General features: G+C 49.3%; 1 protein-coding gene across 1 annotated transcript in view; it reads right to left on the minus strand.

Moving 5' to 3' along the window:
• The window catches only part of DLGAP2 (DLG associated protein 2), a 509,882-nt gene that overhangs the window by 11,666 nt on the left and 483,791 nt on the right, over positions 1–14,425 (minus strand). Inside the window, exons 10-11 of the mRNA XM_026508509.4 lie at positions 8,103–8,188; positions 6,148–6,563 (exon numbers count right to left, since the gene is read on the minus strand). Coding sequence (XP_026364294.3) covers positions 6,148–6,563; positions 8,103–8,188 — 502 coding nt within the window. The remainder of the gene's footprint in view (positions 1–6,147; positions 6,564–8,102; positions 8,189–14,425) is intronic.

Raw genomic sequence — 14,425 nt, forward strand, 5'->3', positions numbered from 1 at the left:
TCCTAGGAGGAGTGAAAGCCCTTTACCCTTCATTCACATTTTGATCCCCCAAACTGAACACATCTCTCTAGCTCTGACCTTACTGCTGCCAAGTGGAGGAATGATCTTTATTCTGAAATGTTGAGTTTCCACTGTAAACCCCTGTAACTTGCAAGACTGATGAAAAGCTTGAGAGAGACTTGTTTCAATGGGGCTGTCGCTGCAGGAATGTACAGAAGTGACACTAAATGTGCTTCTTTGTACTGACTATGTTTCCTCAAATCGTAATTAGAAGTCAATCGGTATTCTACAATTCGGAATTTTCATCCCTAATTTTCATATTCTTCTTAAAATGTAATTCAACAGAAGTATTAATATAAAGCACTTCAATTTATAATCTTTAACACATCATGGATAGATGGGCAATACCTTGGTGTTGATTTAATGTGGTGAAGTTATTATAAAGGCTGTAAATTGATTATTGCTCGGGAGAGACAGTGAATGTTGGAAGAGAAGCTCGAGACGTGATTGCTGACGGCGGGAGGGTCTGCAAGTTTAGCGAGTGGGGACGATTCTATCTGGTACGTTTAATGCAAATAGCTTCCCATAATCGCCAAGAATTTGAAGTGAAAAATTCAATGTATTCTTTTCCAAGATACTTCCCTAATGTTGTCATAGTTTCGACACCTTTTTCAAGAGCTTCAGATGCGTGCTAATGCTCCCCAGATTGCAAGCTGACAAAGAACGTGATACAACGCTTGTCTTTGACGTGCAAGGAAATTTGATTAATTCCCTCGCTCCTTTTTATTTTTCACGCATCTTCTACAATTTCCAATTCTTTCTAAATTTGCTATGAAAGGCCAGGACAACATTTACATTATTCTTTCAGAATCTGAAGTGGATTTTTGCAGAATTTGCAGATAGTTTGAAAGGATCATGGGAATATTTATCTCCTCTCCAATCTCTTGGGTTCCTCCGTGACTGGTTTCGTGCAACAGGCGTGGGAAAATCGCTGCTTGCTGAGACGTCCCCCCGCCTTCAGGTCTCATGCATTACATTCCATGTTTATTGAGCACACGTGTGTTTGTCCACTCTGGTGTCACGTGGCCATCTGGTGCCTGGCACGTGAGGGACGTCCCCGAAGGCACCTGCCCGGGCTTCACGAGGACCTGGAAGCAAGCCCATCGGAAGGCTGGCAGGGGCGGCCGTCCACCGAGCTGTGCAGTCGGCAGGTCCCCAAGGCTGGTGGCGGCTGAGGTGCGCCTGGCATCCGCTCTGTTCAGGGCGATCGTCGCTATATCTGATTCTTCAGTTTGTCATTTTCTCTGTTGACGTGAAGCGTCCAGGCAAACTGAAGACACAGGGGCGGCTTCTCTCCGGCCTGTGTCCTCCTCATCCCCCTGCATTCAGGGTCGCTCTGAGCAAGATGTCCCTCTTCCCTGTGCCTGCTACGTCATCTATGAGCCGGGCATCGCCCCCTCCAGAGGTCACGGCTGGGCGTCCCGGGTGTCCTCCTCCCTCTGCCGGTAAAGGGAGACCCTCAGACGAGGGAATCGCTGAAGGCCCCGCCCCCCAGCCCTGGGCGTCTGTGGTTCTACACGTCTGGTCAGCCGGTGTCAGGTTATTAGCTGTTTTGGGCATGAGAACCTGCCAACACCTGTCCAAAGACCCCACTTCAGAGTCCCTCATGTGGTTTCGATCTTTGTGGAACTACGGAAGGAAAACCTCGTAGCTTCAGGACAACTGCTTTTATTTCAGAAAAACACCCTACTAGTTTTGTTTCACTTTATGCCATTTACCCTTTGGGTTTAATATCACAAATACAAAAATCCCCAAATACGACTGTAGTAATGGTTGACAATCGCTCCAGAACGGATCTTTAGTGACTTAACAATAGGAAGGGGTCATGAACGTGACTTAACTTAGACCAGTATTATTTGGGCTCAGGATAGTTTTTCTGAACCACAGAGGGCTGAACGGATCTCACTTCTTTCAATCAGTTCAGTGAGCTGTGATTATAAAATTGTAGCTTGGGAAGAAATTAGTTCATGTGGTGGAAATTTCAATATTCGGAGCTCAGAGTTCTGGTTTAACAAGCCGTTTAACTTAATCTTTGCTTTTTAAAGGTGCCATCACCAATAACCCTCTATCTGTTCTTAAAACGAGTGCGAGAACCAGAGGTTACCTTACTTTTTAAACTTACTAGGGAAATGTCTAACGTTGATTAGTATGGTGCTAGTTTCAGGTGCAAAGCACGCAGAAGAGACACCTAAGAAACGTTGTGTCATCTTTGTCCACAAAAACATCAGACATCTGGGCAACTTCAGGAAAGAAATTCAGAACCACAAAAAGTATCAGGTGCATCACTTCTCTGGTCTCTGCACCCAAGGCTTCCAGCGGCGCCATCATCTTTAGTTATTAAACAGTCCTGGGAAAAGCGCACATAAGACAAAATCATCAGCTGGTATCCTCAGATGGGGAGGGCACGGGACACTGCAGCCCCTGGGTGAGGGCGACGGGAGGACTGGGGGGATTTTAGATGCTGCGCTCTCACAAGGGTGTGAACAGGAGAGTGAGCGTCCTTGCGTATGATGACCGTCCAATTGTCCTTCTGTTCCCTTCTGTGTCTGCACTGCAGAGCACCCTGCCAGACCCTGGTGTGGGATAACAGGTGCACCAAATACCATCACCACCTTCAAGGAGCCGAAGGGCTCTGAGGACAGCAGAGGACAGAGCTTCGGGAAGACAGAGCACCTGTCCTGTCCTGCGAGAGACGCACGTCGCCAAGGGCTTGGAGGTGATGGAGTGGAGGCAGGCAGGGGCACAGTCCACGTCGAAGTGAAGTTCTCCTTAAGGAGCCTGGAGACAGGCCGCCATCTGTGGAGCAGCTTCCCCCCCACCCTCCCCTCTCTGCTCCCCCTGCCACACAGCTGAATCCAACTCCCCATCGATCCTGGCACCACGCGCCGTCTCTACGAAGCTGCCTTGGGATTTTCCCCGTTGAAAGTGTCTCAAGCCTGAGTTTCTAAAGCTCCTATCTGCATTTCTCCCACCACACATGATGTTTCCCGCTCGGTATAAATAGTCCTGTCCCGGTCTCACTGCTCCCGGTCACTGCAATCTGTTTCTACACTGCTGGTCACTCTCCGCCAGCCTACAGTCTGTGGGGTGGTGACTGGATCATGGCGTGTATTCAGTAAATATCTGCTGAACATTTACATTAATGAGAGTCCAAGAAGAAGATCCCAAAGATTCAAAAAAGGTGTTTAGGGAAATGCCATTGACGGGCAGCAGAAATTCCCTTCTGCTCTAGCTTGCTGGAGAAGAATACACTTTCCAGATGCTCAGCTTAAGGCAACTGAAATCCAAACACTGTGTTTCCCGCGAGGATGGAATCTTAACCACTGATCTGGGTCATTGCAGGCCCTCGAACTGAATTCCGTAGAGAGTACCTTCACAGAACTAGTACCAGAACTCTCTTGCATGCCCCCAGTGACAAGACAGTCATGACTTATCATGATGATGCTTCGGTGCCAAAGCCTTTTAACTGTCAGATCTTCTGTGTTTAGTTGGAGAAGGAATTTGCCCCCTTTTCCCTCTTAATTTCCAGTGGCCAAGTCATGATGAGCTAGTCATGAAACACTTAATCAGCTCAGGGAGTCTCTCTGGAACCTCAAGGGGTGTCCCAGCTACAGAGGATCAGAATGCAGCAAATGGCCAAGGACTGGGACTCAGCGTTTTCTGAAACAGCGGAAGAAGGTAGTCCACAAGAATACAGACAGGAAAGCGATGCAGGGAGAGCCTTTCCAGTAAGGAGCGCGGTGACTTGATAACTTCGGGCAGCACAGTGGTAAAGCATCGCTTTCGACGGGAGAGGGCCCTGACTTTGCCTCTCGACTCCATCACCATGCTCTATGGGATCTGGGGGGAGACGTTAACCTCAAGCCTGGCTCTCTTTATTTGTAGGACGGCGACGATGCTATCCGCGCCGCACCGCGGTGAGCACTGAACGACGTGTGCAGAGAACTTCCCATGAGATTTGGTGCGGGATTCACGCTCAGTACCTGCCGGCGTAGAGATCTCTTCTTTGAAAACAATACTCCTTTTAAACTGGAATTCTTGGAAAATAACTACTACGTTAAAAGGACACGCTAAATATGGAAAATTGTGATACGGTAACGAATGCCCTGGGCCGCCTTACAAACACGCAGCGGCTAGTGTCTCCTGTTGTTCTGCACACAAAGGGAGACCAGACTTCTTGTCCTAAATGGTGTAAATTCATATGATGACAGGATGGAATTGACAGACACATTACGGAGCTAGACCTGACAAGTGTGTCTTCAGCGGGGTTCTGCTGTGGAGCCCCAGAGGGCGGAGGCGCGTCCTGATGGACCACCCCGCGGGTCTGCACACTCCGGGCCCCGGAAGAACCTGTGTCGACCCCGTGCACACGGCAGGAACCGACCACCTGACCCTGATTTCACATCAACTTAGGCAATTCAGTTTTTCCGAGTTTCGTCTTTGCGATAAAGATTATAAATCCCATGACAATTAAAACAATTTTGCCGAGCTGAAACACATACCGACAAGTGAGAAAATGCTGCAGGAAACGAGTGGTTTTTAAATATCAGAATTGTGCGTAATCGCTCCACTCAGTGTACCCTAAGCAGATAATACATTTGGACAAACGCATGAGAACAGTTTGAGACACCCATCGGCCACAGCCCACTGGGGAGCAAGTTCAAATGCTTCGCCATGTCAACGCTTCCCCCAAAACACTCAGGGTCTACTATCCACCCAGGTAAACAACATGTGGAATTTGATGATTAAGAGAGAAATGTGGGGGAAGAGAATTAGTTATGTAAAGGCAATCTATTTGTTTCTTCGTAGGTTAACACCGTAAGCTCTGACAGCTAGAGATCAACACACCAATTAGTTTGTTGGCTTTATGGATCTCAGGCCACTGCATTCTGTCAGTTATGGAAGTCTGTCTAATTTCACCATCATGTTTCCATTTGTAGGATGACTGACAGATTCTCTCACAACAAACATCTAGACATGTAAGGGCAGGGCACAGTTCCCAAGGACGTCAGCTATCCTTTTGAACTTGAGAATTTAGAGTGAGCTAGCAAGTGTACAAAGGAATTCATGGAAGAAGAAAAAATACTTTCAAGAGAGCATAACTTGTCAAGTCAAGACATTCAGAGATGCCTCTGTGAAATCATATTTTGGTCAAGACATGTTAGTTCTAAGTATGTTGCAAGTGTTCTTGGATTCTTGGTCTATCAACAAAGACAGATAGTGTTTGTTTAGAAATCACGTACAGCGATTCACAGGATGCTGCTTCTGACAATCCTCAAGATAGGATTCTTCAGGTCAGTGGGAGGTGGGTGGAGAATGAGGGAGCTGTCCCTTTCTGCAGAGAGGCAGAGACCCATCAGAGCCAGAAAGGGGCTGGAGCAGGTCTGCTCTGTGGGCACTGGGTCAGGAGGTCACACAGATTCCCGCTCAGCGCGGTGACGGGAGAGCTGGGCGCGAACCATCACAGGGCTGGCCGGTTCAATCTCTACTCATCTCAAACTTCTCTTTGGCATAAAGCCAACTCAAGTGGCCCCTGAGTGGCTCAGCCGGTTAAGTGTCTGACTCGAGGTTTCGGCTCAGGTCGTGATCTCAGGGCCCTGGGATGGAGCCCCGTGTCAGGCTCCACACTCAAGTGAGTCTGCTTGAGATCCTCTGCCCCCGCTCCTGCTTGAGCTCACTCTCTCTCTCTCTCAAATAAATAAATAAATCTTAAAAAAATAAAGTCAACAATTTCTTATAAACATGGGACACTAATGATTCTAGAAAACAGTGGACACACTCCACATCAAGTTACTGTGAGAATTCGGGAGAACAGGCACGTGGAATGCGATCAACTACACTTCCGACACCATGGTCAGCGCCATTGGGCTCATGATCTAACAAAACCCAAAAGGATCCCCTCAAACACCTTAGTGGCGGCTTTTCTGTTCGTGTACTTATCTGTTTTCTGGGCGCTGAGCGGGACGTGGTGGGGAGCACGTTTGTTTCCATTTACCCAGTTATCAAAGGATTAATAATGCCGTTTGCCTGTTTGCCCTACTGACCAACGATCAATGCTAGTAAGCCAAGGAGAGGCTGTCCTCTTACTTTCCTCCGAGAGGTCGTTCTCCTCTGCGTCTCTCTCCATGTCCTTACACCAGCCTTCCATCCTCTTTGTCTCCGTGTGCAGGAGCTTCACAAACCACGAGCCGTCCCTCCGGCACGGAGACATCCTCCCGGTGTCCGCTGTCTCGATGGACGGCTCCAGCCAGGGGTCAGGCGGCGGCAGGTTGGCAGTGTCCACGGGGGTCCTGTAGTCTTCTCTGTAACTGAAGAGCCCCTGGGTCCGAACAGTTCTCACGGCCCCGTACTGGGTCGGTGTGCTGGGCTCTGAATGCCGCTGGAAGGAGGGCCCAAACTGCAGGCCTTTGTCCTCCATGGTGACGTGTCCCGGGAAGCCCTCCAGCTCCAAGTCCGCTTGGACGGCGGCGGTCACGCTGTTGGAACGCTTGAAACGCCCGTGTCTGCGGAGGGGGGAGGGAAGAGAAAGGGGAGACTTTCTGAGCGGACTCCGTGCAGCAAGCCTACGCCCAGCTCATCAGCAACATGCCTGCAGCGCAGCGAGCAAATAACTCCAGGGAATGACGAGTCTTTCCCTTTCCTTACTACCATTTTGGTGTTTCAGCTTTGAAAGAACGCTGGGTTTTGCAAATAATTAACCTCTAACATCTACCTAAGTCCCAATGCCTAAATGATGCCCACTCGATAAGGGCGTGTATCGCAGGGCGCAGTGAGGGTAATGCATTCCACGAGTCCCCTGCCTTGGCTCAGGGACTTCCCTTTACAAATATGCTACAGTTTACAAAACTGCCGTATGTTGCATCTATGCAACAGGACGGCTGTGTAGCTTCTTTTATGTAAATAACTTCTGTACCCCACGGAGTTTTGTGACACATTTCAGGGCATGCGTCTCTTCTATCTGAATAACTTCATATCATCCCCATTAAGTCTTTTATGCAAAATAAGGAATCCAAATTCTGACTCGAGCTGGTGTTTTAAAAACATTTTCATCATATGCGTTGGAATGCCACCCAGTCCCGCACAGCCAATTACTGAAATGATGGGCAGGAAAGGGCGTATAATTGGAGTCCAGATATTGCTGGGTGAGAACTCTGTGTGCGTGGGGGGGGGGATTATTCCAAACTGAACCCTAACTCTACATTTTGGTTTCTCACCAACTGAACCCTCCCTTCGTATGGTAGCAGCTGTGTGTGCAGCTGGTTAATGAGTTTGCCACTTACTATCTTTGCTGGAGGCAAAGGAGAAAAGAACCGAACCCATGATGGGGATGGAAGGCAGCAAGTCCAATCCCCGTGCAGAAGCGGTCCGCCTGCTAAGTGCTCTACTGGGAACCGGGGAAGCCAGTAGCTTGTGGTCTGAATTTCTTTGCAATCAAAACCTTTATTGGCTGGGTCCTAAAACCCTCCACAATGAGCAACATCACCCAGGCCTAGATGCTAACTGAAGTTGCAGATGTAACAATCCTCTCATTTAATTAGTTTTTATGAAATGTACGAGATATATTTTTTAATTATAAAATAAAATCATCATCCTGTTCTTGCTACAAAAATAACATCACTGTCATAGACATCTCTGTATTGTATAGTTTAAATCATGGTATAGCTAAGGTCTTAATTCCTTCTTCTCTCTTTCTTTTACTTTTAACATTATTAGGTAAGGAGACATGCACCTGATTCACCCTTAAGCCTATCTGTTCTTCCTTTTGATGAAGAACTTTGGCTCTCAGGCCTGTCAGCTCCTCTGCTTTCACAGGTGGTAAATTACTTTAGAAAGAATTATTCCCCTGCCTCTCGCAAAAACAAGACACGGGCGGGTGTTATTTCATACTTGAACAATATAAATTGCAAAGTATAAATATATGACCCTGCTTCCGCAAGTGGCATGAATTATAGATGGTCAGCGTGATCTAGATGTTTGCAGTCAGGGTTCTAACAGATCGCTCTGGCTTGGGAACATCGTATGTTGGGAAGGGGCTGAGTTACCGCTTCTCATCTTCCACCTGGATGCCAACGGAGTGGTATTCCCGCAGGCCTCGGCTCTCTGTGTCAGAGTCTGTGGCTGTTTCCACCTAATGCAACACAGAACACCTTATTTTAGAACTGAGATAAGGGACCTGGGCAGGGGACAATTTTGTGTGTGTGTCTGTTCATTTGCTGTAACTAATTACACATTTAATTAATACAGAGAGGCACTTGACCCAGTAAAATCACAAAAAAGAGGGAAATGCGGTCATATTGGTGTAATTACATTGTTACTGTGTTTCATCACATTTCACATAACTACTTGAACTCAGTGTTGCACTCTGATCTCTCAAACATATGCAAATAAAATTGCTTAGTTCAGCTAAGGCAAAAAATAGGCTTTGTTGGATTGCACGATTATAGGACTTAAAAGCTCTTATCACACCCTACAGTGAAGAAAGTAAGTATAGCATGAACCAGATAGAGCTAACGACAAACAAGCCACTTAATAGAATTATACTGATGGCCGCATCCACATACAAAAACACACGGAAAGGAATTTCAGCGTGTATCGGGACCATTGAGGCAATCTCTCCATCTGCTCCTACACAAAGGTTTCTTGCATCTGCCAATGAGACTGCCCAGCAAGGCCGTGTCAGAACAGAACAGAAACTGCGTATTTTACATGAATCCTTCTTGTGGTTCTATTTGCCAAAATGTCTCCCAAACCCACCAAGCGTGTTAGGACCGTCAGCAGGGCAGAGCTCACAAGCGAGGGGATGCTGGTACGGTCTGTTTTCTAAAAACAAAACAAAACAAAACAAACCCCCAAGCTCTCAGCACAAAAAGTCTGTGAAACCAAAGGTTAGTGTCATCGTAAATATTATCCTGGCTATTCCAACGTCCCTATCCTTTTCCCCAGAAAATACTACCTACTGTATCAGTGGGACTTTGACCCCAATCTGAAATGTCATAACTAAGTTGTAAACCACATCTTCTCTTGAAAATATTAATGATTGCCACGAGGGTAAGACAAAAACCACTAAAGAAATAATTATGACACTCTCTTTTGTGCCTTAGGAGACACTGTGACTATAATTTGTGGTTGCCCTGTGGCCGAGCTCATGCCACCGAGGGCTGACTCAATTCGTGGCAAAGAGAAACAGTGAGTCGAAACCTGATGTTTCTTTTATGCTGACCATGCACCAGGCACTGTGCCAAGAGCCTAATAAGCATTATTGCATGTAGTGTCCACGGTACCCCCGCTGTGATTTCCTGCCACACTGAACAGCTGAGGAATCAGAGAAGGTGAGTAACTTGCCCAGGGGTGCACAGCTCACTGGGGGCAGAATGAGAATTCACACCTGCGTCTGTCTGACAGCAGCACCATGCTCCGTATTGACCCTCTGTGACCAGCATAAGGACAGCCTCAAGAAGCCCCTGGGGCTCCTGGTGAGTTCCCGAGCCGTGGAGCACGGCTGGGCATACCCTATTTCTTACTGGCAGGATCCTGCACACATGCAGAGAGGTCACCCCTCCTCTGTGGTGCGTGGTTGGATGGCTGGACGAGGACACAGGGTGACCACAGGAGGAGGGACATTCTTGAATCCAGGTCTAACCCTGTTGCTGTCTGTACGGGGGAGGGGGGTCATGGCTTTGATAAACTTCACCTTCCTGGACATGGAGATTGTTACTATTTTATTTTATATGAAAAGGTTATAGTAACAATTCACATATTTAAAATGTGGTCCCATGTCAGTGCAAACAGAGCTGCCTTGTGTTTTAACTGCTCGCTATTCCATTTTACGACCATCACCTGATTTATGTAACCAGTCTGCAATGGAGGGATAATCCGGTTACTTCTAGTTTTCTGCCACGATTAATGCTGGTGCTCCAGATACATGCCTGTGCGTGCGCGTGAGCTTCTGGGAACACATTCATAGTGTATGTGATTTCTGGATCAAATTACTACACTTCACAATTTTAGTAGATAGTGTCAAATTTGATGGATACATGATTTGGGGGAGATCAAAGCATACATATACTTGTAGAAAGAATTTTGTAGTGAAAAGAGCACTAGTTTTTATCATTGAAATGTTCAGAATATTTATCTTACTTATTCCAATTCCAGGATTCTAGTCTAAGGAAATCACTTTAAATTCTGACAAATGCGTGAGGCATTCATCCTTGCGTTATTTCTCAGGTGAAACACGGCAGGGGTGAAGGGCGAGCGGTAGCAGAGGGTAAATTATGATTCGCTCATGACACAGAAGACTACACAGGACGAAGATGATGGCTGTAAGGGCTACACCACGCAAGACGCTTGTGGTCCCATGCACACTAGCAGGTGGCATGAACAGCAACATCACAAGATGCATGTGCACACATGAAACACACGTGTATTCACAGCCATGGACACACACTACGTAAGGGACTAAAACATACAACCGGATAACAGCATGTTGTCTCCCTTATCCAGTCTCCAGTTCCCTGTGCTAGAACTCTCTTCCGTTCCCAGTGGAGGAGGAGGGGAGAGCTTTGGAGCCAGAGTCTGCTGCGAGCTGGCCATGCGACTCTCAGTGAGTCTCTTAAATTTTGTTGAGTCTTTTCTTCCTAATCTCAAAAATGAGGGGACATCAGACACTTCCCTTGATTGAAGTAGAACTCCGCAGGAAGCCAGACTCAGATAAGCTTGTCCGCAGCAAGAACTGACGCTCTGTCCTCTCACCTCAACCGTGAAGACGGGCAGGTGTGTGATGATACGGATACTGAGTACGAGGGATCCCGCAGAGTTACAGTGCTTGTCGTACGAAACTTCTCTAAGAAAAAATGATGTTATCTCTGTTTTCAGAAGGGGAAGGCTAAGGGGGATGATAAAATCATATACGGCTTGCATGAGCTGAATACTTCACAATTTCAGAAATCCTGGGAGCAGAGACCCTTACAGAAACAGAAAAAAAAGCAAATTCAAGGCAAAGAAAAGGAATTACTGCTTTGTACAGTGGAAAGAAAATCAAAGGAATCTCTCCCAACAGGAAATTCTGCGTGAAAAGTCAAGGGATCTTAAGAGTTTTGAGAAATGAAGGCATATACTCATTTTTACAAGACCGACCATGTTCTAGGCATTGAGAAGAAAGATTAACAGAATCACTTATGGTAAGGGAGCTCTTTTTGAAGCCGATGTCGTGTTTGCAGGGCTTCCTGATGAATGGGGACAGACATCTCCCCAGTCACCGCCGTGAGTGGTGGGCACGGTCACAGAAGGGCGTCTGGGGTCTGTGGAGCCCGGAGCCACGCACCGGCTCTCCCCGTGCGATGGTGGAGGTCGTAAGCTGAGCTGCACGCCGTCATGACAGGTGGGAAGGGGGACGTTTCTAAATATGGTCTGTTTATGAAATAAGGACCTTGGTGTGGCTGCTGTGGGCATGCATGTGTGTATGTACATGTGTGTGTATGCATACATGCACGTGTGCACGTGCGTGCACGTGACTGCAAACGAGTGTGCATGTATAAGTAAATGTGTGAGTGTGCCCCTGTGTGCATGTGTGTTCACATGTATTAACTGTGCAAATGTGAGTGTGCACAGGTGTACATGTGTGTGTATGACGAGGTGTGCATGAGCAGGCACATACGTGAGTACATGCATGCACACATGCCCGAGTCTGTGAGTGTGTGCACATGTGCGTGTACTTGTGTGAACAACCACATTCATGTCAGTTGTGCACACATGCATACACACATGAACATGCTTGCACCTGTGTATGAGCACGTGTGTGCCTGTGTGTGTATACATGTATGTGTGAGTGACCTGCATGCATGTATCTGCATGTGTGCACACAAGTGTGAATGCATGTGTATAGGTGTGAGCACACAGGTGCACATGTATGTGTGTTGAGCGTGCATGCGTGTTTGTGCAGACATGTAAGCATGAGTGCATAGGAGTGTGTGCATGAGTGTGAGTGTGCATGCACATGTGTGTGAGTGTGTGCTTGCTGGGGCGTGTGATCTGGACAGGAGGCGGCCCGTGTACCCTGGTCCCCATTTCCTGCATGGGAGGAGTCTGTGGGAAGTCAAAGCTGATCAGCCACAGTCAGCCCCCACTTCTCCCAGACCCGAGGGAAGCTTCCAGGCAGGAAGCCATTACCCCCAACACCGGCGGCAGCTCTGACCGTCCATCTCTGCTGTCTAAATCCAGATCTGCGTTCAGAACCGTGAGCGTGGCTGGGCAGGGGCCCTGCGTCAGAGGCACGACCTAGCGTAAGTCCAAGAGTGAAATGTGGTCGGCCAGCCTCGCTGCTGGGATGAGCCTGCAGCAGCAGCGGCACTTCCAGGAGCAGTGGTGGGAGGCTTGCCGGTGCGCAACGGCTCAGACCGGCGAGGGACAAAGCCGCGGTTGTGGGCGGAATGACGCTCTCTCAGCTGGACGCTTGAGCTGAACAGGAAGAGGCCTGCGGCAGTTGCTCTGTTCATCCCCACAACCTGGCGACGTAAGAGCAGTAACTGCTCCGACTTTAAAGACAGGGCAACTGAGGCAGGTGGGCCTGAGGAATCCCTGCATGTTAAACCAAACTGCGGTGTCTGGGAACAGGAGACATTTTCAATGGACTTTCACAAACACAGACACACGCACAAGAAAAGGAGAAATTGTGCAGGGACACACGCACCACAGATACACAGGACAGGAACACAGAGGAAAGAGGAGACGTCAGCATCGAATGAGGAAACGTGAGGAGGGACCCCGCGGGTTCGCCCCAGGGCCCCGCATCACCGGGCCAGCCCTTGAGGAAGGGCCCGGGGCTGCACCCCCAGACTTGCAGAAATGCGTGGGAAATGCCATGTCGATCTTCTGCCGTCTGCCCTTGATGAAAGCTCCTGAGCACGGGCAGTGGTCGGGCAGCTATCACATGCCCGAGAGTGGAGGCTGAGTGTGCAGGGTGCTAGCCGTCTTTCCCTACCAGCGACAGGACCAACAGGCGCAGGACAGGTTGCTTCTTGCCCCTCAGCTCAGGGGTGGGCCGCACACTGACCCTCCCCGCCCGTCTCCTCTCTGGGAAGTGGGCGTCCTGCAGGCTTTGCAACGCCGCCCTCCGTCCTGGCTGCGACACCTATGGCTGTGACCCCTGTAGGCAAGTCACTTACCCCCAAGCCTCAGTTTCCCCATTGGCAACTTGGATGACAACTGCCCCTAGGCTTACAATCGGGTTATAACGAGCACATGCAGGAGAGCCAGGGACACGGCAATGTCCACAAGCCTGCTTCTCATCGTTACTTCTGCGTCACGCCGCCACAGCACAGACACGGCCAGCCACTCCTCTGTGCCCTCTATGTGTCGGGGGGGGGGGGGTTTCCCTCTGCTTCAGTGGCCGCCTCGCTCTGTTTCTTCGTGCTTCGCTCTGTGAGTTGGCTGCCTACACTCCACGCACTCGTATTGATTCTAATACTTAAGCTTCTCTGACAATGTTTTCCGTTGGCTCTTCAGTTCACTTCAGTCTGATAATGGCAAGGGTATGAGCTGACATGATGCTGTGCATTCCTTCACTGCCACAGAAGACAGCGGAACCCTTCGCACACGTGCACTCACACGGCTGTTCACAGAGCACTCCCCCCCCCCCCATCACCCGTGCACCCACTTATCCGACATTTATCGAGCACTTGCTATGTGCCAGGCACTGTGCTAGGCGCTGGGTGATGAAGAGGCGGAGGGGCAGCCGGGCCTGCACAGACACGCGGTGCGGGGGGCAGCGCCAGAATGGCTTCCGGGGTGGGGTCAACGTGTGAACTGCGGGGAGCGGTGGACAGGGCAGGAAGGACATTCTTGCAGAGGAAAGGCGTGGTTGCTAGGAACAGAAAGGGCCACGGGGCGGGGCGAGTAAAGGGGTCGGGGCTTCTGGGGGTGAGGCGGAGGCAGGAGGGGTGGTGCCTGGACCAGTAGAGGACCTGATACTGCAGGTCTGCTCTGCTCAGATAAAGCCAGAAGAGGACACTCCCGCCCTCGTCCCAGGCTGGCGTGGGCAGCCAGAAGGAAGCCTGTGGCAGCTGGCAGGTGAGAAGGCCAGAGGGTGCACGAGCACCTGGAATGTGGAGTCAGCCTCTTTAACTTGCGGACCTCGCACATCTTCTCTGGAGACGTGACTTTGGAGCCAGAGGGAGTGGCGTCGGAACCCTGGCCTCCCACAGACTAGCGCTACGGCCCCAGCAAGCCCGTCGGCCGCAGCACGTTACTTGCCTATTTGAGCCCCATCTTGGTCCTCACCGAGGTGGGGCTGATTACACATCATGGGGGGACACAAGGGTTCCCTGCAATCATATGGGGGCACCCAGCATAGTGCCTGGCATATAGAATT

This window comes from Ursus arctos, unplaced genomic scaffold (assembly GCF_023065955.2).
Source record: "Ursus arctos isolate Adak ecotype North America unplaced genomic scaffold, UrsArc2.0 scaffold_27, whole genome shotgun sequence".
Lineage (NCBI taxonomy): Eukaryota > Metazoa > Chordata > Mammalia > Carnivora > Ursidae > Ursus > Ursus arctos.